This window comes from Jaculus jaculus, chromosome 2 (assembly GCF_020740685.1).
Source record: "Jaculus jaculus isolate mJacJac1 chromosome 2, mJacJac1.mat.Y.cur, whole genome shotgun sequence".
NCBI classification, from domain to species: Eukaryota; Metazoa; Chordata; class Mammalia; order Rodentia; family Dipodidae; genus Jaculus; species Jaculus jaculus.
The window spans coordinates 67,864,755-67,889,047 of NC_059103.1; the positions used below are offsets into that span (position 1 = coordinate 67,864,755).

At 42.3% G+C, this 24,293-nt stretch overlaps 1 protein-coding gene across 4 annotated transcripts; it reads right to left on the reverse strand.

The window, feature by feature from the left end:
- Window positions 1-193: 193 nt before the first annotated feature.
- Lyrm1 (LYR motif containing 1) lies at window positions 194-24,291 on the reverse strand. Of its 4 annotated transcripts, none has more exons than XM_004665446.3 (4): window positions 24,180-24,291; window positions 9,817-9,975; window positions 4,617-4,709; window positions 194-2,572 (listed from the first exon to the last, which is right to left on the reverse strand). In XM_004665446.3, exons 2-4 carry the CDS (start codon window positions 9,973-9,975, stop codon window positions 2,456-2,458), a joined length of 369 nt encoding a protein of 122 aa, XP_004665503.1. In that variant the 5' UTR covers window positions 24,180-24,291; the 3' UTR covers window positions 194-2,455. The 4 variants fall into 4 exon arrangements, with proteins under 4 accessions (XP_004665503.1, XP_044998978.1, XP_004665502.1 ...); XM_045143043.1 differs by lacking the exon at window positions 24,180-24,291 and adding an exon at window positions 24,097-24,146; XM_004665445.3 differs by lacking the exon at window positions 24,180-24,291 and adding an exon at window positions 23,813-23,943.
- Between the last annotated feature and the right edge of the window lie 2 nt (window positions 24,292-24,293).

Here is a 24,293-nt window from a genome sequence, read left to right on the forward strand (position 1 = left end):
GTCTTCGAGAGACAGTTGGATAAATGCTACCAAGAGTAAGAAAGAATAAGATAATCAACTGGACATGGTAACCCGTACATGTAATCCCAGCACTCAGGTGACAGGCAGGAGGACCTTGAGTTCAAGACTAGCCTGGGGTAGTGAGCCCATCTCAAAATCCATCACCCAATAATGAAAACACAAGTTACATGGATGGTCTTTCAGGAAAGTGACAATTATATTTTTGTGCAGTTGTATATCCATCTTTGTAAAGGGGACCGAACATATAAAATTTCCATTGAAGATTTCTGACATGTTGGAAGATGATCAAAGATTGGCTTAGCAACTGAATGCTTTCTGTGACGAAGGCTCAGTGGGAAGGTGGGTCCCAGTGCTCAGTAGAGTGAGGCAAAATTGTACATAGTCAAAATTACCTTGTCTCCTTGGGTTGCTTAGTAAGGACCCATGGTGGAGATGGGAAAGCTTGTCTCACTTGGTCCAGTGGAGCCAGTTATCCTTCCATACAGGAATAGATCATTGACCCTTGGCATCCACCAGAGGAAGCAAATTGGTTTGAGTTCACATGTCCTTTGCTACATGGGAAACACTTAAACATGACATCATCAGATTCCTATCTTCAGTTCAAGTTAGGCTGGGATGCATCCTCACTGAACGGCATGGGTCAACACACCTGTCGGCACATTTGCACTTCTCTTTGCCAAGGCTGACAGCTGCACTAGTGTTAAATATGCATATGCTACTCCACAGATAGTCTATTTGTTCTCCATGTCATTGTCACCTCCACTGAACATGAAGAGTACGCTCCTACTCACAGGGGCAGGTTCTGCCTGCTGTTTTTGAAAATCACAAGAAAGAAAAATACAGAGAGGCCTAAATTGGTAGAGATTTGTCTTTACTGGTGATGCCTTTCTGTTGGAAATGACTTGCCATGTCTCTCATCTGACTCCACTCATGCAGGGTGTAAATCCTATTTGTCCAATTTCTGTTTGGACTTATTTTGAAGGCCAGCTTGGACCTTGCACCTTGAATATATTTAGTTATGTAAGCAGACAGAGACAGACAGACAGAGAGAATGGGCACACCAGGATCTCCAGCCACTGTAAACAAACTCTAGATGCATGTTCCACTCTGAATCTGGCTTTACATGGATATGGGGAACTGAACCCAGGTCGTTAGGCTTTAACTACTGACCTATCTCTCTAGTCCTGGATATTGCACTTTAAAATTATGTTAAAATGAAACACCATGAATTCCAAGGAAGCACTTCAGCTCCTAAGTATATCTTAAGTCATCACAGGCTTTAAGGGCAGGTAACATATATGTTTAATTAAAGCATGCATTTTCATCTACTGGTAAGAATGAGTGTCATATAAAATTTCCATTGGGCAAAAACATAATCAGCTGGATTTGGTGGGGAGAAGAATGGGTGTCATATATAATTTCTATTAAAAAGAACATAGCTGGGCATGTTGGTGTAAGCCTTTAATCCCAGCACTTGGGAGGTAGAGGTAGGAGGATCACTGTGAATTTGAGGCCATCCCGAAGTGAATTCCAGGTCAGCCTGGGCTAGAGGAAGATCCTACCTTGAAAACCACCACCCCTCTAACAAAAAACCATGATCATCTGGGTACGGTGGTATATGCCTATAATCCCAGTAGGCAGGAGGCAGATGCAAGAGGACAATCACTTGATCATAGCCAGCCTGGTGTTCATAGGGAGTTCCAGGTGAGCCAGGACTATACAGTGAGACCTGCCTCAGAATGAAAGAATAAAAAACATCAATCCAAAGGAGAATTATAGCTGAAAATTGCAAGAATTATAAGACCAAAATACACTCTCTCTCTCTCTCTCTCTCTCTCTCTCTCTCTCTCTCTCTCTTAGCCAAATCTATAGCTTGTGAAAAAACAGCAAGTATTCTGAAGGTAGTCTATAGTTGTATAGCTATATGAGCTTCTGGAAACCACAATTTCTTTGCACCAGATGATGTGTGTGGAACAGCATTCCCATGAAAAGCTTCAATACCATAAGCACTCCTCCTGTAGGCCTTCTGATTTCAAAGGTGACATCAGTGAGAATGTAAGGTCCATGACCTTTAGGGTCAATGTCACTGGCTCAGGCAGCAAGACTGAGAAACCCCAGGGATAGTGTGAGACATGCTATGAGAGGGAACCAATTTTGGATGTCTGGAGAAGGTATTTCTGCCCCTGATCAAGACGAAGGGTCATATTATCTGGTTTACATTCAAAATTGTTGGTTCATCATTCTCAAAAATAAGCTTTCTTAGACAGGGATGGTGGTATCCACCTTTAATCCCAGTACTGGGGAGGCTGAGGTAGGAGGATCACCACAAGTTTGAGACCAGCCTGAAACTATAAAGTGAGTTTCATGCCAGCCTGGGCTAGAGTGACACCATGCCTCAAAAAATTGAAAATAAATAAATAAACTTTCTTCTGGGTTAGGAAACTTCATCATGGGATTTGAGATACACTGGTTTGGAAAGCTTCCTCAGTTTTTCTTGGGTGCGAAGTCCTCGTCCTCGTAGTGGAGTGAGACCCATTGGAGGCAGATGAATCTGATTGAGAAGAATAATGATTATAAGCACAACTGTAGCTTGTGTTCATTGAGAATAGTATCTGGTAAGGGCTACATCTACTGCAATCTAAGAACTATTTTGTTTATTTGTTTTGTTTTTTTTAGGGCGGGTACCACTATAGCTCAAGCCGACCTGAAACTTATTCTACTACCCAGGCTTGCCTTGAATTCAAGGTGATCCTCCTACCTGAGGCCCCAGAGTGCTGGGATCACAGGCATGAACCACCATACCCACCTTTCATTAATCTTTATATTTTTCACTAAATACTGACTTGTTCAAGTTATACTTTAAGTGGTAGATCTGGAATTTAACCCTAGAGCCTGATTCTAGAGCTTATGCTCTTCTTTGCCATGGTGAATGAATGCAGAGCACATGAAGCAACATAGGAATCCAAAGAAAGGAAAGGAAAAGAGATATGCAGTGCATGATGGGACACTGTGGGACAACCTAAATGCCTGAAGTAGAGAGCTACTGACACTGTGGCTGTGATGGCTAATATGTGTCAATTTGACCCAGAATATATATCATTTCTGGATGTATATGAGATTTGCATTTGAATTTGTGGACTCAGTAGATCACCCTTCCCGGTATGGAGGGGCATCCTCCCACCCAGTGAGGACCTGGGGAGAACAAAAAGGCAAAGCAGGAAGAATTCACTCCTTGGCCTTCTTGCTTTCCTTACTTGAGCTGGGACATCTCTCCTCTGACTCACTGAATCTCTACCATCAGGCCTTCTGGTTCTTAGCCCTTCAGACTTAGACTGAATTAAACCACTTGCCTTCTCATGGGTCTCCCTCTAGCACAGATGACATCTCAGCTCCACAACTGTGTGAACTAGTTCCTCATAAGAAGCATCCTTTCTTCTATAGCTAGATATTTCTGTATTTACATACACTAGATATATATCTATACCCTGACTAGTTCTTGCTCTCTGAGGAACCCTGACTAATACAACAGCATATAATGCAAACATTTAAGACTATGGTAGAGCCATATGCAAGAATGTTAAGAGATGCAGTAAAATAAGTAGGTAATAAAAACAGTAAGCAGGGGCAGGAGAGATGGCTCAGTAGTTAAAGATGCTTGTTTGCAAAGTCTGCTAGCCCAAGTTAAGTTTCTCAGTACCCATATATAGCCAGATGTACAAAGTGGAACATGCATTTTGGATTTTATTTACAAGAGGCCCTAGTGTGTTCTCCTCCTTGCAAATAAATTTTAAAAATAACTAAAAGTAGTATGCATAAACTCCTATCTGTGTAAAGAACATATATGAATATAAGAAAAAACCCCCAAAATATAATAACAGATGATTCAGTTGAATCAATAAAATAGCGAACTGTTGTTTCCCTAGGTCAAAGAGTTGAATACTGCCAATTTTATCTTTTCCAATGACAGTTATGGTATCACTTCCACAGGGTGAGAATTTTTAACAGTTTTCACTTTCTGCTTCATGCATCTTTCAATGCTTGAACTTTATTCTTTTTAGTAATAATAAACATGCTTTTTATAATAAAAAGTGCATTTCCATGAAAAAAGTGAAAGTCAAAAGGAAAGCTTTATAAACATGGGCAAGTTTTCCCTTCCAGTCAGCAGGGAAACTGTACAAAAAGATATCATAGGGCTGGAGCAATGGCTTAGTGGTTAAGGTGCTTGCCTGCAAAGCCAAAGGACCTCTGTTTGATTCTCTAGGACCCACATTAACCAGATACACAAAGGAGCACATGCATCTGGAGTTGTTTGCAGTGGCTGGAAGACCTGGCATACCCATTCTCTCTCTCTATCTCTCTCTCCTTCTTTCTCTGTCAAAAATAATAAATAAATATTTTTTTTAAAAAAAGAAGAAATCATACATTCACTGACACCTTGGATCATTGGATGGGATAATTGCTAACATATTTTCCAAATGCTCTCAGCAATGTCATGAGGTTCCTCAGCAGGTGTTAGACTTCTTGGTATACACTGTAGAAATAACAAGGTTGACAAGGATAAGTACCCACCACCTTGAAATGGGAGTCACACTTACTGGCCTGGGATAAGGAATCCGGTAATGCAGTCCAATTTCCATCCTGGCTGTGCATTCATCTACACACTGTTTAATCAGGTCTGGGTCTGTGAGCTATTAAAGGGGCAGATAAGTAAGACTTTTAGTACCCCTTTAATGGTACTTAAAAATAGGTAAAGATGGTTTGGAGAGACGGCTTAGCAGTTAAGTTGCTTGCCTACACAGCCAAAGGACCCAGGTTCAATTCCCCAGGACCTATGCAATTCAGATACACAAGGTGGTGCATGCATCTGGAGTTCATTTGCAGCAGGGCCTTGGTATACCCATTCTCTCTGTCAAATAAATAAATAAAAATAATTTTTAAAAAAAAATAGGTAAAGAAGCTTGGCATGGTGGCACATACCTTTAATCCCAGCACTTGGTACGCAGAGGTAGGAGGATCGCTGCGAGTTCAAGGACACCCTGAAACTATGTAGTGAATTCCAGGTCTGCCTGCGCTAGAGTGAGACCCTTCCTTGAAAAACAAATAATAAATAAATAGGTAAAGAGCTGGGTGTGGTGGCACATACCTTTAATACCAGCTCTCAGGAGGCAGAGGTAAGACGATCGCTGTGAGTTTGAGGCCAGTCTGAGACTATATAACCAATTCCAGTGAGAAAGAATGAGACCCTACCTCAAAAAAAAAAAAAAAAAAGTATAGAATTTCTTAAAAAAATTTAGTTCACCAGCCAGTAAATCCAATGTTGACAATTTAAAAAAAACTATAAAAAGTAGGCTAGGCATAGTGGCACATGCCTATAATTTCAGCAGACAAGAGGCATTGGCAGGAGGGGCACTACAAATTCAAGGCTAGCCTGATAGAGTTCCAGTTCACCAGGGAACACAGCAAAAGCCCATCTAACAAAAATCCCTCCCCACCCTGCCCCAAAACTCATAAAAGCAGATTAGTATTAAAACTTAGTACCAGGGTTAAACTTTTAAAAATAGTTGAAATAGATCATTAGGTAGTATATGTACTTGGTAAAAATAACTAAAAAATACAGATGACAATTAAATTAAGACTCTCTCTTCTACTTTTGTGTCCTAGTTTACCTTCTCAGAGACTTTTATTTTTTATTTTCCAGTTTTTTTTAAGGTATAGTCTCACTCTAGCCCAGGCTGATCTGGAATGCAATCCTCATACCCAGGCCTCCCAAGTACCAGGATTAAAGGCTTCTCAGAGACAGTTTATCAGCAAGGTCTTGTGTGTCCTTCCAAGGATTCTATGCAAAAATAAATCCATATGTACATAGAAACTTAGCTTTTTAAAAATGCAAATAATAATTCACTTTCTGAGTCTTTGAATTTTCACTAGCACTATTTGAAGCTTTTCTTAGAGTCACACACAAAGCTGCTCTCCCCCTTTTAAAAGTTATACAAAATTCCAATATAATATTTTATTATAATTTAGCCAATATCCTACTAATAGACATTTAGCTTATTTTCAATCTTTGCCATTATAAACAATTCTCCTAAAAGATCTTGTGGCTTTTTTGTTTGTTTTGGCTCACATGCCAATGTATGTAAAAGATGAACTTTTATAGTAAAAACCACTAGGACAATGAATCTATATTCATTCATCTTTAATTCTCACAGTATTCCCAAACCACCTTCCAAGCTTCTACCAATTTATATTCCCAGCAACAGTCTTTAAATTTATATTCCACCCAATACTGAATGAACAAGCTACTTCACACCCTCCCATGTTGACTCAATTTAAAGTAACCCAATTGTTTCAGCAAGTACTCAGAAACCCCTAGAGAAAGACATTGGAAAATGATTATCTCCTATTTTATGTAAACTGCCTTGTTCATTACAAGAGGGAACAAAGGGCTTTTAAAATCCCAAATTAGTCAAATCATGGTAGTGTATTTTCAAGCAAAGGAATGGAAGGTTCATTCCAAAAACCAGAAAGTTGAGCTAGAGGAGAGAAACTTTCATTCCAAGGACACAGACTATGAATCAGCATGTGGGTCTCCTGTGAGCTTGTGAAGGGGACTCAGAGCAGAAGTAAAATGCCTCAGCCTGAGATGACACCCATAGTGAAGTCTAGACCCATGTGGCTTGGACATTCCAAGGGAATTCCTGTCCTCTAGTGCCCTTGGAGTTCTAGGAACAGCAATGCAGAGAACTACAACTGAGTCCCTCTGGCAAAGGCTTAACTTTGACCTCTGGCTTCTCAGAAGCCATTGCTCTGCTGTCTACACTGGGAACAGATTTCTACATTCTCAGTGGCCCACTGGGACTCAGAGCAATTAATGAAATACCTTTGGATTATTAAACTCTCGCTTCCATCAAGGTTATAAGAGACTGCTGGAGTCCACATGAGGGTCTAGGAAGAAAGGAATTCTCCCCCAACCAAAAAAAAAAAAAAAAAATTATATGGCTAAGAGGTCTGGAGCTTCTGAGGTTCTAGCTATCTGTCAAAACAAGCTTGGGTTAGAGTATGCCAAATTCAAGTACTCATTGACTGTCTGCATAGTTTTATGAAATTCATATGCTACTAATATTAATATTAAAATTTTTCTTTGAATGGGCTCTTCCCTACAAACAGTATTTGTGAAATTCTGGTTTAACTTTTTTTCTAATACATGCTAAAACAATTCTACATCTTAAAATTGTAAGCCAGTGTCTTCCCTTTCCCAGGCAATGTCATGTATTATCAGTGACAAACATTATCTCCCTGTCTCACCAAATGTCTAATCCAGGCAGAGGCAAAGGAAGGGTTTCTGCAATAACTGAACACCGAGTCTTCAGTAGTCCTCAGGCAAGTAGGCCTGCAATTGTTTACTGGCAAAACTATGATATCCAGAGCACCAGGCTGGACACTGTGGGGATGGAGTAATTGTCTCTGCCTTTACCTATCAAAGCTACTATATGTGTAGAACAACTTGGAGACACAGAAAGCACACAGTGGAATCCAGGTGTGGTGTCACATGCTTGAAATTCCACCTGTCAGGATGTAGAGGCAGGGGGATAATGAGTCCAAAGACAGACTACACTACAGTATGACACCTTGCATCAAAACAAAACTCAAACAGAATGCTCCTCTGTCCTCGCCCACCCCCCCAAAAAAACAACACAAGAAGAAGAAAAGGACAATGTCTGCTACAAACTTATGGGTAGTTAATCAGACAGGAGTGGGGAGGCTGAGGAGCCTCTTAGGAGAAGGTCAACTGAATCAAAGCATTTGCCAATGGTCATTACTTTAATGGAAATTTTGCTAGGCAAAATATATGACAAAGTCCAGGAAGACCATCTTAATATAAAAGAAACATATAAAAAGAATATGAATATTAGGGGATCTCAAACATTTTAAAAATATTTTTCTTTATTTACTTATTTATGAGAGAGAAAGAGAGAATGGACATACCAGGGCCTCTAAGCCATTGCAAACAAACCCTAGATGCATCACCACCTTGTGCATCTGGCTTTACGTGGATACTGGGGAATCAAACCAGGGTCCTTAGGCTTTATAGGCAAGCACCTTAACCACTAAGAAATCTATCCAGCCCTCAAACTTTTTTTTTCTAGCTTGGGACCTGGAATTGACTATGTAGTCTCATGGTATCCTCGAACTCATGGCAATCCTCCTACCTCTGCCTTCCAGGTGCTAGGATTAAAGGCATGCGCCACCACACCTGGAAGCCTCAAACTTTTTACTACCAATTACTTTTTTTTTTTTTTTTTGGTTTTTCGAGGTAGGGTCTCACTCTAGCCCAGGCTGACCTGGAATTCACTATGGAGTCTCAGGGTGGCCTCGAATTTATAGCAATCCTCCTACCTCTACCTCCCGAGTACTGGGATTAAAGGTGTGTGCCACCACACCCGGCTCCAATTACTTTTAATAAAAAAGTTCCATTGGGTGTGGCCTGAACTTCTAGCACTCAGAGGGCAGAGGGAAGAGGATTTTGTTTTTTTTTTAATTAGACTTACAAAGCATGGAAGCTTCAGAGGTTCCTAGAAGAGGAAGGCATGTTGAGGTTTCTTTGGTAGCACTTGTTTCAATGGTAATTCTACTTTATCATGTACTCTGAAACATTTTTAAGAGACCCTGGTTTTGGTTTTGTTCATTTTATATCTCCACTGTCTAGTACAGTGTTTGGTACATGGTGATCACTTGAATGAGGAATGGTTTATTGTTGAATGGGAAATAGGAACACAGGGTTGCAGAGTGGTGACCAGGGCAGTGACAGAAATTTACAGGCTGGGAGATGTCCTTATAGACAAATGTGCAGGATAGTGGTGCCCTTATAGACAGATATGCAGGGTGTGAGAGTCCCTTATAGACAAATGTGCAGAGGAGGGGTGGCCTTGAAGACAGATGTGTATGCTGGCAGGATGGGGGAGGTTGGGCATTCAAGTGGCCTCAACCTATAAACTACACTTCAGGTGACCCTAAATGTGTTAGGAGGGAGTGAGGGGATCCACAGCCAGAAGTAGATAGTATCAGGGAAGGAAAAACAATAAGATTTTATTGTTTGGACTTTTCATGTAGAAAACTAAAAGCACTGACCCCATGAGGTCAAGAGAAAGGGGCTGAAGAGAAACCAGGTGCTAAGGGCCTCCTGTGCTTGGTGCTGGCAAGGCTAGTCTTTCTAAGGGGCTACCAGCTACACTTCAGGTTTGTCAAGATGGGCCAAATGGCTGCCTGGTGTCTGTGTTTGCACAGCATTAAACTAGATAGCAGAAGTACTATTTTCCTGCATTCTGTGGTACCAAAGAGCAACCTCATTTTGCTGGCCACTGAGTTCAAAGCTAAGTTATGAAGGGAGCTCTATGTCTCAATCCTATTCTCTTCCCTCTGAATGAGTTTATATTTGGGAGGCTTTGAATAGTTTTATGAATTGATAAAAGCATTTCACTGCATATCTCTGGTGGGAGTTGGCCGGCAATGGGCACAGTGTATGAAGAACAGCTCTTCCTTTCTCACTAGCATGAGACCCTGCCTCCTCACAGGGTCTTCTGAGGATGCTAATCCCCTTACTGGCTGGGCTGAGGCCCAAACAGGGAGAGAGGGAAACATTGGCCAGGATTGGCTTTCCAGTGGCTGGGGATCTGGGCAAGCTAGCCAAGCTGCATGCTGATTTGCTTGGTCAGTCATATCCAGTCAGACTAGGAAGGAAATAAAGATCACAAGAAGTTCCTCTCCTTATGCCATCTCCAGTGGGAGCGAACTTACATTTCTGTTTTTCTGGAACAATGTTCGGGCTTCATTTAGGATATACTGTTGTTCTTTGAGGGTGTCTTCTATCTGTCCTGATGCTGCCTGCCACTTCCGTGCAAGCCTGAGAATGCTGCGGTACAGGCCAAGGACCTCTTGTCGTGTTACAGTTGTCATCTTCAGACCCCAAGAACAGAAGAGAATTTTATATTAAGTGCAATCTGACAGCAGACAGCTAGGAAGATATACTTTTTTTGAATCAAGATGTTTAATTAGGACTGGAGAGCTGGCTTAGCGATTAAGATACTTGGCTACAAAGCCTAAAGACCCAGGTTCAATTCCCCAGTACCCAGTAAGCCAGATGCACAAGGTGGTGCATGTGTATTAGAGGTTGACCTTGAACTTCTGATCCTCCTGCCTCCACCTCCAAAATGAAGGTGATAGTCATTACTTAGCTCTAGCCAGCAATAATCATGTAGAATTAAATACCTAGAGAGACTAGGTTTCCTGAGAGCTTTAGAATAGATTGCAAGGCATGGTGGTACATGCCTATAACCAGAGCATTCAGGAGGGAGATAGGAGGATCATAAGTTCCAGGCTAGCCTAGGCTACATAGAGAGTCACAGGCCATTGTAGGCTACTCAGTTAGACCCTATCCCCCCCCCAAAAAAAAAAGAGAAAAAAAAAAGAAGAGAAACAGAAAGAAATAAAGAGGGGCATTTCACATTTTTATATCATGAAATCTCAAAAAGACACTGGGTAATTGTGGTGGTTTGACTCACACATCCCCCATAAACTTAGGTGTTGTGAATGCTAGCTCCCCAGCTGATGGATATTTGGGAATTAATGCCTCCTGGAGGGAGTGTATTATTGGGCTTTATAGCCAGTTTCCCCATGATAGTGTTTGGCACACCCTCCTGTTGCTGTGGTCCACCTTATGTTGGCCAGGGGGTGATGTCCACCCTCTGCTCATGCCATTGTTTTCCCCTGCCATCGTGGAGCTTCCCCTCAAGCCTGTAAGCCAAAATAAATCTCTTTTTCCCTGAAGCTGCTCTTGGTTGGGTGATTTCTACCAGCAATGCGAACTGGACTGCAACAGTAAAGTGGTACCAGAAGTGTGGTTCGAACCCACGCGGATATAAATCCATTGGATTAGTTTACAGTAGTCCAATAGCAGTTGCAGGCCCAAGAATCACCAAAGACTGCAACAGTAATTTTTAAAATTTTAAATATTTTTTATTTAGTTTCAATGAGAGAGGGAGAGTGGGCTGGAGAGATGGCTTAGCAGTTAAGGTGCTTGCTGGCAAAGCCAAAGGACACCATGTATGTATGTATGATTCCCCAGAACCCATGTGAGCCAGATACATTAGGTGTACCTGCAATGGCTGGAGGCCCTGGAATGCCCATTCTCTCTCTCTGCCTCTTTCTCCCTCTCAAGTAAATAAATAAAAATTAGAGAGAGAGAAAGAGAGAGAGTGGATATAGGCATGCCAGGACCTCTTGCTGATGCAAAACAGACTCCAGATGCATAAGTCACTTTGTGCATCTGACTTTACATGGGTACTGGGAAATTGAACCTGGGCCACCAGGCTTTGCAATGAAGCATCTTTAACTACTAAGCCACCGTCCCAGCCCAGTCATTATTTTTGAAAATGTGAGCACCGTGCAGGTCAAACAAAATGTGTGAAGGCTCTGTTCCACCAGGGCCTGCCAGGTGCCAACTGTACTGTCCCTTCATCATCACATTTTAGAGAATGCTTCTTCAAACAGTCTACCTTTATGTCCAATAAGAACAGTACTGTAAGTATAACTGAAAAACCTTCCTGATGACTTATGACTCTCTTGGTTTCTACTCTGAAATTATCAATCTTAATTCCAGTGGGTTTGGCTAAATGAGAACTGATCAAAATGTATTCCTTCAAACAAAGTATTTCCAAAAAATTCCTATTACTTTTTAAAAAACTTTAAAAAAAATTTGGTGGGGGATAGAGAGGTTGCTTAGTGGTTAAGCACTTGTCTGTGAAACCTAAGGACACCAGTTCAAGGCTTGATTCCCCAGGACCCATGTAAGCCAGATGCACAAGGGAACATATGTATCTGGAGTTCCTTTGCAGTGGCTAGAGGCCCTAGCGTGCTCATATTCTCACGCTCTCTCTCTCCCTCTCCCTCTTTCTCTCTCTGTCACTCTCAAATAAAAATGAATAGAATATTTTTTAAAATAAAATTTTTATTTTTATTTACTTTGAGAGCAAGAGACAGAGAAAGAGGCAGAGAGAGAGAGAGAGAAAGAGAATGGGCACACCAGGGCCTCTAGCCACTGCAAAGGAACTCCAGATGCATGTGCCCTCTTGTGCATTTGGCTTACGTGGGTCCTGGGGAGTCCAGCCTTGAACTGGGGTCCTTAGGCTTCACAGGCAAGCACTTAACTGCTAAGCCATCTCTCTACCCCGTTATTTTTATGATCAAATATTTCAGACACAGAAGACAGAATAAGTTATGCATTTAAAACAAACCTTAAAGAACAGATTATCTACACAGTTGAAATCCCTACTGGAACCCTTGCAGAGCAACCCTTCCTCTTTTCTAGATTGGAACCATTACCCTAAATGCTGTTTGTTTTCACACCTTTTTTGGGGGGAGGTTATCAGGTAGGGTCTCACTCTAGCCCTAGCTGACCTGGAACTCACTATGTAGTTACAGGTAAGCTTTGAACTCACAGCAATCCTCCTACCTCTATCTCCCAAGTCACACTTGTTTTTTTTTATATATCTGTTTTGCCCATCATATTTGTAATACATAGACACATCACATCCAGCTGATATTCACAGACACCATCACATCTAGCTGACAGTCATAGATACCATCACATCTAGCTAACATTGTCACTTACTCAATTCACCCCCCTTGGTGAAGAATTCCCAATGCACTTATCTATTCTGTTGATGGACATTAATTTAACTTATACAAAATTGAAGCCTATGTATTTACATTTGGGTATATAAAACTTGAGAAAAAAATGGGGGCAAGGGAGTCAGGTGTGGTGATCCATGCCTTTATCCCAGCACTTGGGAAGCAGAGGTAGGAGAATTGCTGTGAGTTTGAGGCCAGCCTGGGACCACAGAGTCAATTCTGTCAGTCTGGGCTTGAGTGAGACCCTGCCTCAAAAAACAAACAAGCAAACAACAACTACAAAAACCAAACCGATAAAAAAAAAAAATAGAGGGGAAGAGTGGAAAGTCTCACCACTGAAGGGTTCTATTTAGTAACTTAGACAAAAGGACAGGCTGGGGAAGACAAGGAGGATAGACTTGGTGAGTAAGTAGGAGAGTCCGGTATTTGGACATGTTATTATGAGACTGAATTTCCTCAAACAGGTTTATCAGAACTGGAAAGGTTTCTGGCTGCTACTTGGGAACATTATCCATTTCTAGCTCCATACCTAGTCTGGTATGCTTTAGGTAAGGTCTTGAGCTTATGAGAATCTAAGCTCAGGCTGTTTATCTAGAAATTCTAGCTACCTTCAAGAAGTTCACTATATGGAGAATTTCTCTCTTAAAGATGATCATTCCTCTTTCTTAATCCTGACCCTGGTGACCTTTCTTGAGCAATAATGAATGAACTAATGCTTAGCCATTTGATGCAAAGCTTGGAAGTGCCACTTCACCCAGTTGAAAGAATCCAAGTAATATGCAGTACCAGGCATGCTGCTTATAGAGAAAATGCCTAAAGGGAATTCATAAAACCCAGGGGAGAACATAGTGTGTAATAAAGACTCAGATGAGATGATGACATTTTTTCCTGGTAAGGATACGAGCTTCTGAGTCTCTGGCTCACCATACAACTACATGTTTCATCTTAAAGTCCATGAGTCAGTTCCTGTGAGGGGCACAACATCCACTAATGAATCTCCATTTCCCTGTACTCAATAGGTGGAACTTCCTTGACTTCTAGACACTTTCAGAGGAAAGTGAAGGTCAAGCATATTAAAACCAGCCAGTTTCTCTAAAGCCTGACTTAACTGGGTTTCTTTCACTACTCTATGAATTCTGATCATATGGCATAACCTGACACACAAGGCCTGCAATTAGCTTACTCAAGATAATAGGCAATGCTAACAACTGGCACTTAATATGATTCTTTTCAAAATACTTTAATTACTGTGTGTTTCAAATACTAATCCTGAAAGGGAGATAGGTGGTATTCTCCAACATCAGGTGACCCAGAAAACCCAAGTTGTGAAGATTGCCACAAGTGTTTCCAGCTGTGTTCATCATTGTGCACTATGAACACTTCTAGCTGAACACTCCCTTGCAAGTCTAGTGAGAAAAGGATACAGGGGGAAGCCATCTTTAAAAAAATATTTTATTAACTTATTTGAGAAAGACAGGGAGAATGGGCACATCAGGGCTTCGAGCTACTGCAAACAAACTCCAGATGCATGTGCTACCTTATGCACCTGGCTTATTTGGGTACTGGGGAGTCAAACCTGTGTTTTATAGCACTGGTGTTTTATAGCACTCAGCTCTCAAGGTCTGCTTAGTTAATGTCTGCTTTCCTCCAAAAGACTATATCCATCTTATTTACTGCTGTACTCTCAGCACCTAGAAAGGTACATGGCAGGAATTCAACAAATGTTTTCTGAATAAATGAAAATATCTCATGCTACAGGAAACTTGAAATTCTCAAACTGAGTCTGTCATAAATAAATTTTTTTTAAAAAGGTCTTTTTTTTTTTTTCCCTTGGATTTTTGTCATTGCTCTTAGAAAGCAACTTATTTACAGTAACTACCATTTCCCAGTTTCTACCCAGGCATTTAATGGCCCGAAACTAACATTCTTCTCAGGATTAATGCAAGACCAGGAAGTGGTTATCCTTGTTTATGTTATGGTCAAGGGTTGATCTGATACATGAAGCCTGCTGGGAGTTTCCCTTGGGCAACATCAGGAATATCCAGCTGTTTAGAAGACCACAATTGAACTGATGTGTCCATGAAGCCTATTATTATAGACTTTTTACACAGTTTTATAGCATTTATTTTGGATAGACACTTGGTGAAATCTTTATCACCTTAACACCCAAATTCTAGCATAAGATAGAAAATGAATTGTGTTGGGAAGAAACTATGACTGCAAAATGATTTCTTTTCTTCATATCACACATGTATAAGCAATGTGTTGAGATAGAATTCATTACTGAGTGCATTTTCTGCAGAAAAGGCTGATGTATTTTGGCCTGTGGTCTACTTAGTTGTCCCTATTGCACATGTCTAAAGCCTGGCTACAGAGGTGACTTGAGATGCAAAGTACTCATGTTTATTAGTTGTGATCGTTTAATTATATGACTTATACTGGAGTAGCCAATCCAGCCAAAATGTACTAGGAAAATTTCTAACTTGGGCACAGTGCTTCCTGTAATCCCAGCTAAGGGCTACAGTAGGAGAAGTGCTGTAAGTTTAAGGCCAGCCTGAATACCAGGTCAGGCAGAAGTACATAGCAAGATTCTGGCTTAAGACAACAATCCAACAAACCATTAAGCTGCTCTAAAATCCAAGTAAATAGAAAAACTTGTGAATTAAGAGTTCTGAATTAAAGAAGTTTTGGAACCACTGTGCTGCTTGACTTGCTTGTCTTGGCTGACCCTTCCACTCAGAATGTCTCTTTTCTGCTCATCTCTCCTCACAATGGAGGCACCTCTTTGCTATTACACTTCTCCAGAGTATTCTCTCCTCAGCACCTATCACAGCTGGCTTTGCTCTTTTGCAGTTACTTCACTGCATCTTTTTCTTCCTAGATTTTCTGCTCCGCTCTGGAAAGCAGGGACTGTGTCTTTCTCATCACGGCAACAAATAATAGCAATGTTAAGTGCTGCATTTACTATGAGCCAGGGATTCTATAAGGTGCTTTGTATATAATAATCCCCATAACGATTACAACAATTCTGTAAGACAGATGCTACCACTGTCTTCATTTTACACATGAAGGACCTGATACAAAGAGAGATTAAGAAACATGTCCAAGGTCATATAGCTAGAAATAAGCAGGGCCAACATTCAAACCTAGACAGTCTGGAGTCAGAGCCCAAGCTTTTAATAACTAAACAGGCTGCTCAATCTTGATAAATGTTGTTGAATGTCTAGGGCATGTTTTAAAGTAGTCAGTCACAACAAAGGAAGCTCAACAATCCTATTACCTTTCTATACAAAGAGCAATGGAAGCAAATTGTTTTCACCTTGGTATGAAGTCATTAACATTTTGCATGTTCTATTTTTTCCTGTAACTTCTTTAGTAACTCACATATACACAAACACACTTAAACAGGGTTGTGCATGTGGATGAAAGGCTCTGCTTTTCAGTTTCCTGTAACAATCTCACTGACATCACAGAAGAGACAAAGGAGAGGCTCATTACACTGCAACAACCCTGCAGGCCTTCTTCCCTGACAAGGACCTATCCAGTCAACATTTATTGAGTGCCTACCATGCTCAGGCATGGGTGGGTCTGGGAATATGGTGATGAACAAGCAGCCATGGTCCCTCCCTTCTAAAGCTTATGTTGTAGTCAGAACTTTAGAGAAAGGTATGTGCTTTGAATTAATAATATAGTCTGTTAAAAACCAGCAGGATTGGAACAGATTTTTGGTGGCCAACGATCTTTTAGTGGAGCCCTGAATGGCATGAAGGAGAGTAATAATGGGGCATTCAAAGGAGGATGTTGCAAGGAGGGAAGCAAAGGATCTAAGGTTGGTCCCAACTACAAGTGAGTGTGAATGCAGCAATGGCTTGTAGGAGAGGCTGCAGGTCAACCCAATCCAGCACTGGGTGGGAAGTGGGCCTTCACAGGTTTTCATTCTAAGAGAAATGAAGACACTGGCCACAGCAATGTCTGTTCTTCATCTTTAGAAATATGCATTAATCAAACTATATTATGATTATTTATGATTCCATCACCCTTTCTACGGGGTAAACACAAGACTTGCCTGATGCCATCTAATTATTTCACATGAGTCAAGAGCAAGAGCCCTAAAGTTGAGTGATTATTTTCTTGTCTGATGCTATTTTCCCTGTTTTTGTTTTGGAATCAGATTGATCTAGAGATTTAAAAAAAAAAATCTCTGAAAAGACTCACTCACTTTTCACTAAGAGGGCCTGAGGAGGCAGACCTAGGCCCTTGGTTTGCCCCAATCTCGATTTACATGTGGCAGTAGAAAGACTTCTAATTCTAGGGACCTTATCCACCTCATGCTTTCTTATACCTCTGGAGCATTTTCCTCTCACCTTTGGAAAGCCCAGTGCAGCATGGACACTTAAAGAGTTAAGAGAAGACAATTCCCTTTCCCCAGATGAAGTTTATATTAGTATGACTCTGGTCTCAGGAATGTCAAAATTCTAAATGTTGGGCTCTCATGAGACTTTGCTTTCTCTGTACTGAAGAAAAACTGCTGCATTACAAATGAGAAGGGAAAGGTCCAGGAGGTGACCAGAAAAACACTCTTTCTATTCTTTTTTGAAAAGACCCCATTCTAGTAGTCCTACACCCCATCACAATGGTCTAATTTCCCTCTCAGGTACTTTACAGTTTTGGTGTGTGTGTAGGGGGTAGGTTGTGAAATCCACCCAAACAAAATCAATTTTAAGACGTGTGCACAGCATGACCCATTCCCCATTGCCTTAGATCTACACCCCTTCTTGTTACATGAAGGCTTCAAACTCACAGAAGTGAGTCATCCTTTCCTTGCCTATCTGTTGCTTCTCATCCTTCACCTTCCATCACTTCCTGAAGGTAGTATGAAATGCAGTCTGGGATGGTGTCCCTGCTAAGTCAGCCCTAGCATCACCAACTTACCCTTACTCTGCTCTAATTCTACTTAATCTACCTTTCTTCTTTCAGTGTGTGTGTGTAGGGGGGCTGAGAGCAAGGAAACTGGGACCATCTCACTCACTATACTTATTGGTCTGGTATGCGATTGGGGCATGAAAAGTATTTGTTAGAAGAATCAATTTACCTACATAGAAAGTCATCAGACATGCCTATTCTTATCCTGAGATATAAATTATGGCATTTGGAGCAGGGTTCCCAACTAAGATCCCAGAGCACTTTAAAATACTAATTAGGGTACTGATGTTTATAAGCGCCAATAAGGATCTAAACAGAGAACTGACAATTCAGTGCTGCTTTGGGGGAAGGGTAATCGGTTCTAGGGAGGACAGTTTAAGATACAGAGGTATGATGCAAAAGTCTAATTTTTTGCTTTTGTTTTTTGAGGTAGGGTCTCATAATGGCTCAGGCTGACCTGGAATTATGTAGTCTCAGGGTGGCCTTGAACTCACAACAATCCTTCTCCCTCTGCCTCCTGAGTACTGGGATTAAAGGCATGCACCACCATGCCTAGCAAAGGTGCTTGCATTTAAAGTTTAGCCCTGGAGTACTCATACTCTTTCCTTGCAAATAAGATTTTTTTTTTTTTTTTTTTAGGTAGGGTCTCACTCTAGCTCAGGCTGACCTGGAATTCACTATGTAGTCTCAGGGTGGCCTTGAACTCATGACAATCCTCTTACCTCTGCCTCTCAAGTGCTGGGATTAAAGGTGTGTGCCACCATGCCTGAAGACTACAGACTTCACTTCATTGGGCAATTCCTGTACCTGTTTTTGTTTCTCCTTCCCTTTTCCTCTCCCACATTCTTTTTAATAGTGTTGAGTATTGAATATGAGGCCTTGTGTATACTAAGCAAGCACTTTACCATTGCGCTATATTCTCAGTTCTCTTTGCACTTTTTTTAAAAGTATTTATTTATTTATTTATTTGAGAGCGACAGACACAGAGAGAAAGACAGATAGAGGGAGAGAGAATGGGCACGCCAGGACTTCCAGCCTCTGCAAACGAACTCCAGACGCGTGCACCCCCTTGTGCATCTGGCTAATGTGGGACCTGGGGAACCGAGCCTTGAACCGGGGTCCTTAGGCTTCACAGGCAAGCGCTTAACCGCTAAACCATCTCTCCAGCCCTCTTTGCACTTTTTTGAGGTAGGGTCTTACTTTAGCCCAGGCTTACCTGGAATCTACTATGTAGTCCCAGGCTGGCCTCAAACATACACCCATCCTCCTATCTCGGCCTCCTGAGTGCTGGGATTAAATAAAGATGTACATCACCATGCCTGGCTGTACTTTGTTTTGGGACAGGGTCTTACTAAGTTGCCCAGCTGGCTTTAGACTTTCTCTGTAGCCCAAATGTGCCTTGAACTTGTGGTTGTCATGTCTTCGCCTTCCAAGAGCTGAGATTATAGGTCTGTACCACCAAGCTCAGCATGTGCCTCAGGCTGTGTGTGTGCGCGCACATGTGCAGGATGTGTGCAATGTGTGTGTGAAGGCCAGAGAACATCTGATGTCTCACTCATCCATGTATGTCCTTGAGACAGAGTGCCTTCTCTGACCTCAGAACTGCAGTTCTAATGAGCCCCAGCAACTCTCAAGTCTCTGCTTCCTCAGGACTGGGGTTACAAGCATATGTGGCCATGCCCAGCTGTTTCTGTGAGTTCTGGAGAATCAAACCCAGACTGTCTCAGGCCCTCATGTGTGTGCAGCAAGTACTCTCAACTACTGAGCCATTTCCCCAATTCCAGCTTCTCCCCCGCCCCCCAGCTTCTTAAAGTATATATAACAACACAACATTCTTCATAGTTGTGATTATTCATGAGCTATTCCATTATAACACTCACAAGCAGTTAAATGCACAAGGTACCTGAATAGAAAGGAATACAGGAAGAACAGTGAGGCCTCTTTTTATCTATGCTAAGCTTCATCAGCAGAGAATAGAAAAGTATGTGGCCTGGTGGTGAATTTGCTTTGTGGTAGTAATGGATTTTCCTAAAGCTGTTTCCCTTGAATCATTAATAATCCTTGTACAGTAAAGGACTATTGTTCTTCAGTATGAGTAAATAACCCCACTGGAGACACAGCTTATCTTCAGACCACAGTGCATGCTTCTTATTGGAAATCTGATGGGGTGCCAACACCACAGGCATGACCAAGCCTTCCTTCCTACTTTTCTTCAACAGTTTCTTATTCTTTGTTTATTGTTAAGTGTACTTTTCTTATATGCTATCATGTATGTTATCACTGTCACTACAACTGAATAACTTTCAAATGAAACTATGCTCCACACATCACTGGTTCTCAGGTTTCCTTCTCCTCCATTAATCAAAACACAGACATACACACACACACACTCGCCTGCGTATTCATACCATGGACTTGTTTCCTGTTCTAGATTCTGTTTTTGGTTATTAGAATCTGAAAAGGGAAGTGGCAACACAGTTGTGCAAATCTCAAGATGTGTTCATGGGGCATAATTATACTCCAACCCTTCTTTGAAACGGCATCTTTTTATACAGACCATGACAAGAGCATGGTGTGTTAGACATGAACATGGGGGGGAGGGTAACAGTGCTTTTATTTTACTTAATAGAATGAAGTTAGATTGATCCTTTAATATGGGAAATAATCAGAAAACAATGGAGAAATCCAAAATACGGATACCTGAAAGACTTCTCAAATAACTATTCTAAAAAAAGCAACAGGAGGCAAACACATTCATTCTAAATACAGACACTCCTTAACTTACACATAATGTTTGCTCTGATAAACTCCTAAGTCGAAAACATTTTAAATGGAAAATGTATCCTGACACTGTTAAGTCTTGGGTTTTTACCCTCACGGCTGCCTGGGATCTGGGAGCTGGACCTTGCAGCTACTGCCCAGCTTATTTTCAGTTCTGGAAAAGATGAAAATTCAACGAATGGTTTTTAGTGAATGTGTATGCTCTTCACATCACTGTACAGAAGTCAAATGATCATTAAGTTGGGAGCCATGTATGTATTGAACCAGCACTGGAGCACACACATGATTAGAATTGTATGGGGAAACTCCACTCACAACACTGTAGCAGATAATATCAGTAGATCAACTTCAATCAACCTATAGTTGGTTTTCTATTTGGGAGAGAAATTCTAAGGGGTCATCAACTTACAGTTTCTCAATTCAAAAGAAATGAAAAAATTTCTTCACCAGCATTTCTTGCTGTCCTTTCTGAGCAAGGGTCTTCAGTAGCCTTAGAGCCTGCTTGGGAGACCAGGCTGACCTCAAACTCCCAGTGATCATCCTGCCTCAGCCTGCTGGGGCTGGAATTACAGGTGTGTACCAGCATATTTTAAGAAACAAAGACAAGGATCAGGAAGAGGTCATGAAAAGCAGTTACCAGAGGCAGACAATGTAAGAAATGTGAGAAAGGGGCTGGAAACAGGCCAATACTAGAGATTCATTCATAACTCTCCAGCCAGGATCTTCAGCCTTTAACAGAACTTGGTAAGTCAGACTCCAAGCTGTAAACTGTTGTATGGTGATGCTTCCCTTCTAAAAACTGGAGTGGAAAATGCAGGAGGGCTTTGCACCAGCATCAGGTGCAGCTGGATCTTTCTGGCACCTGATTATATCCAACTATTCAAAAGAGAACATTCTTCCCAGGGGCTCATGTTTTCAGAACATTCTCCAACTATTCTCTACCTATTACATGAGCAATTTATCTTATTTGTAGAGACCCTGGAGCTCTTTGCTAAGACTAAGTCGCCTGAGAATATAAGCAATGATCACCTGTTTTTGTATGTGGGGAATGATCAGCACCCAGAGCACTTGCCAGGTCTTCAGTTTGGCACTGACCCATAGAACTGATAGGGCTATTCTGCCTGAGATCCATCCAACAGGGAGACACTGGCCACATGTGGCTACATTTGAAATACATGTCTGAGGAACTGACTTGTTATTGAAATTCAGTCACATGTGGCTAGTGGCCACTAATGGAGAGCACAGCCCTTGACTGAGACTAGCAAATCAAATGGTCATAGGGGTCAACCTGGGAGTGGAAGTGAGGAGACATGTCTTTGGCACACTTGGACTAGAACCATAAACAAAGGGCAAGCAACTCTTCAGCTCCAGTGTGCAGGACACTCTAGGAACCTCAGACTGGTGGTGTCACTGTGATTTTTTTTTTCAAACGAAGCATCTTAGCTCCATTTTTATTTTCATTTTTAGCTGGATTTTGATGTTCAATATTCAAAGGTTGGCAAGCAAATTTCAAAGAAAACAATTTAAATCACTTGTGCACTAAACAGTATGTTTCCAGGCATTATCTATCCACCAGAATGCAACTTCTAATCTAGGCCAGCCCTTCAGCCTTAGAGAACTTTATCAAAGGCCACCCTGTTAGCAAATTTGAGTATAAAACCAGGCCTTCTTTCAATACCCTTTCCACTATATTGTGAAATTCACCATAATTGTGGTGGCATTTGCAGCAGCAACAGGGACAAAATTTCCTTTGCCAGAAGTGACCAGATCCCAAAGCTGGTACCTTATGAGCTTTGTGTCCCTGCCCAGCCAGACACGTGGGTTCCCATGGACAAGGCTTTGTATTAGAAGCCAAGAAGATACAAAAAAGATGTAGTCAATGGGAAAACAGACATGTAAATAAACATGTACCAACAAAACCTGGTTTCCTGTAATGTATACAAATCACCTGTGTCCTAATGTACAAGCCTTGTCAGCTGGCAGAGGAGGCACGGAAGACATCTGAGACAGGCTGGTAAGGATGACTCTCACTGATTAACAGGGTGGATCCATCATTCTAGGAGTTAAGGAGGGGGTAGCTCCTCTTTTATTTTTGAGATGTAGGTCTTGTCAAGAGTTTCTTGTTGGTAAAGCGTGATGGCACACGCCTTTAATCCACCATTTGGGAGGCAGACAGAGGTAGGAAGATCGTCATGAGTTCAAGGCCACCCTGAGACTACATAGTGAATTCCTGGTCAGTCTACAGTGAAACCTTACCTCAAAAAAACAAACAAGACAGTTTCCTGTTGGCCTGTAGTTCTCTGGGCATTCTCAAAATGTAAGGAGTCTGGAAACTCTCCCCTTTTATTTACATGCTATCCCTAGATGTAGGAACAGACTCCAGGTTTATTATTCTCCCAATTATGACTTTTCCTGTAAGTTGTATATCTAATTTCTGGATAACCTCATTGGGATTGTGGACCTTTCCCACTAAGTTTAAGAGATATTCCTTTCCAAACTGTTTTCCCTAGGGAGATATCCTTGATTCCACCCTCTCCCACACTCTTCACATCCAGTTCAGCATCAAGTCCTGCCAAGCTCTCTCTTCCAAATACATTCTGAGTGGATCCCCTTTATTTCTATAGTGACAGCTTTTTCAACACTAAAGTCACCTCTCCCCAGGCCTCCAGCAACAGCCTCTTAACAGGTCAGACAGCCTGCAGTGATTTTAAATGTAAATCAGGTCAGCTCACTACAGTAACAGAAAAACCAAACCCTTTCTGCTACTCCACCATCGTCTTAAGGGTTTCTTTCCGCTTTGATGCTTCCCTTTAAGAGCCTTCCGCTGGATCTTTCTTCACCTTCCTTTCGTAGGATTCCCTCCAAACGTGGCTTCATCAATCCCCTTATCCGACTTACCGTGGCCTCCCCCCACTTATTATCACGGCCTTTGGGATGGTTCTCACTTGCTGATACCAACTTTACTGATTTACTTGTTATTCTTTCCTGTATGCAAATGAAAGTTCAGGAGTAAAGCTTCCGTCGTTTTCTCCAGTTTGCTGATCCAAAGCATTATAAAGGTGGCGTTCATTGTCCTAGAAAGTCTCGTTCCTATGTCTGGCCTAGGTTAGGTCCCAGGCCAGGCACCACTTGCCCCTAGAACTGCCCACAGGCATCTCCCTCCACTGACATTCGAAGTCTGGGCCTCACGCCAAGTCTACCCCAGCGCCCATTCCCTTAGGCAGGTCCCCCGAGGACAGTGGCAGTGACACCCAGCCGCCCTCGCGAGGCTGGGGTCACACAGGCGCGTCTCCTAGCAACCCCACACCCGCACCCGCACCCCATCCCGGCCCTGAGGAGTTCAACCTCTTCCCCCAGTCCCCCTGCGCCCGGAGTCGAAGCCTCCATCCTTGACACTCACTCTGCGTCAGTCCAGCCTTCCCCCACCCACGGAAGCACCGCCACCGCGGCGGGCTGCGAGCTGCCGGTGCCCAGCAGCCTAGCGGGGCCGAGGCGAACCGGGCTTCCGCAGGTCCGGTCGGTCAGGCCGGAGCAAACCACCCGGCGGACCTCTGTGGAAGCATCAGCCCCAGGTCAGAGGTCACCATCAGCCTCCCCAGACTTCGAGCGCTGTCCTAATCCCCGCCGCACCCATCCCCAAAGGCCACGCTCGTCCTCTGCCTTTACCCCTTTCGTGATCCTTACCCCCTTTACAGTAAGAAAAATGGTCCAGCCCGCCTCGTCCTAGCCCACCCTCCCCGGTGCTACCCCTCGGTCGCTGCCCTTACTTGGAGACGGCTTCGTACGTCCTGGCGCACGCCGTGACGTCATCTTCCACGGTTCCCTCCCCGCCCCTCTCCCATTCTCCCTTCTGGAGCCGGTGGTCCGCGGGGTTACCGGAA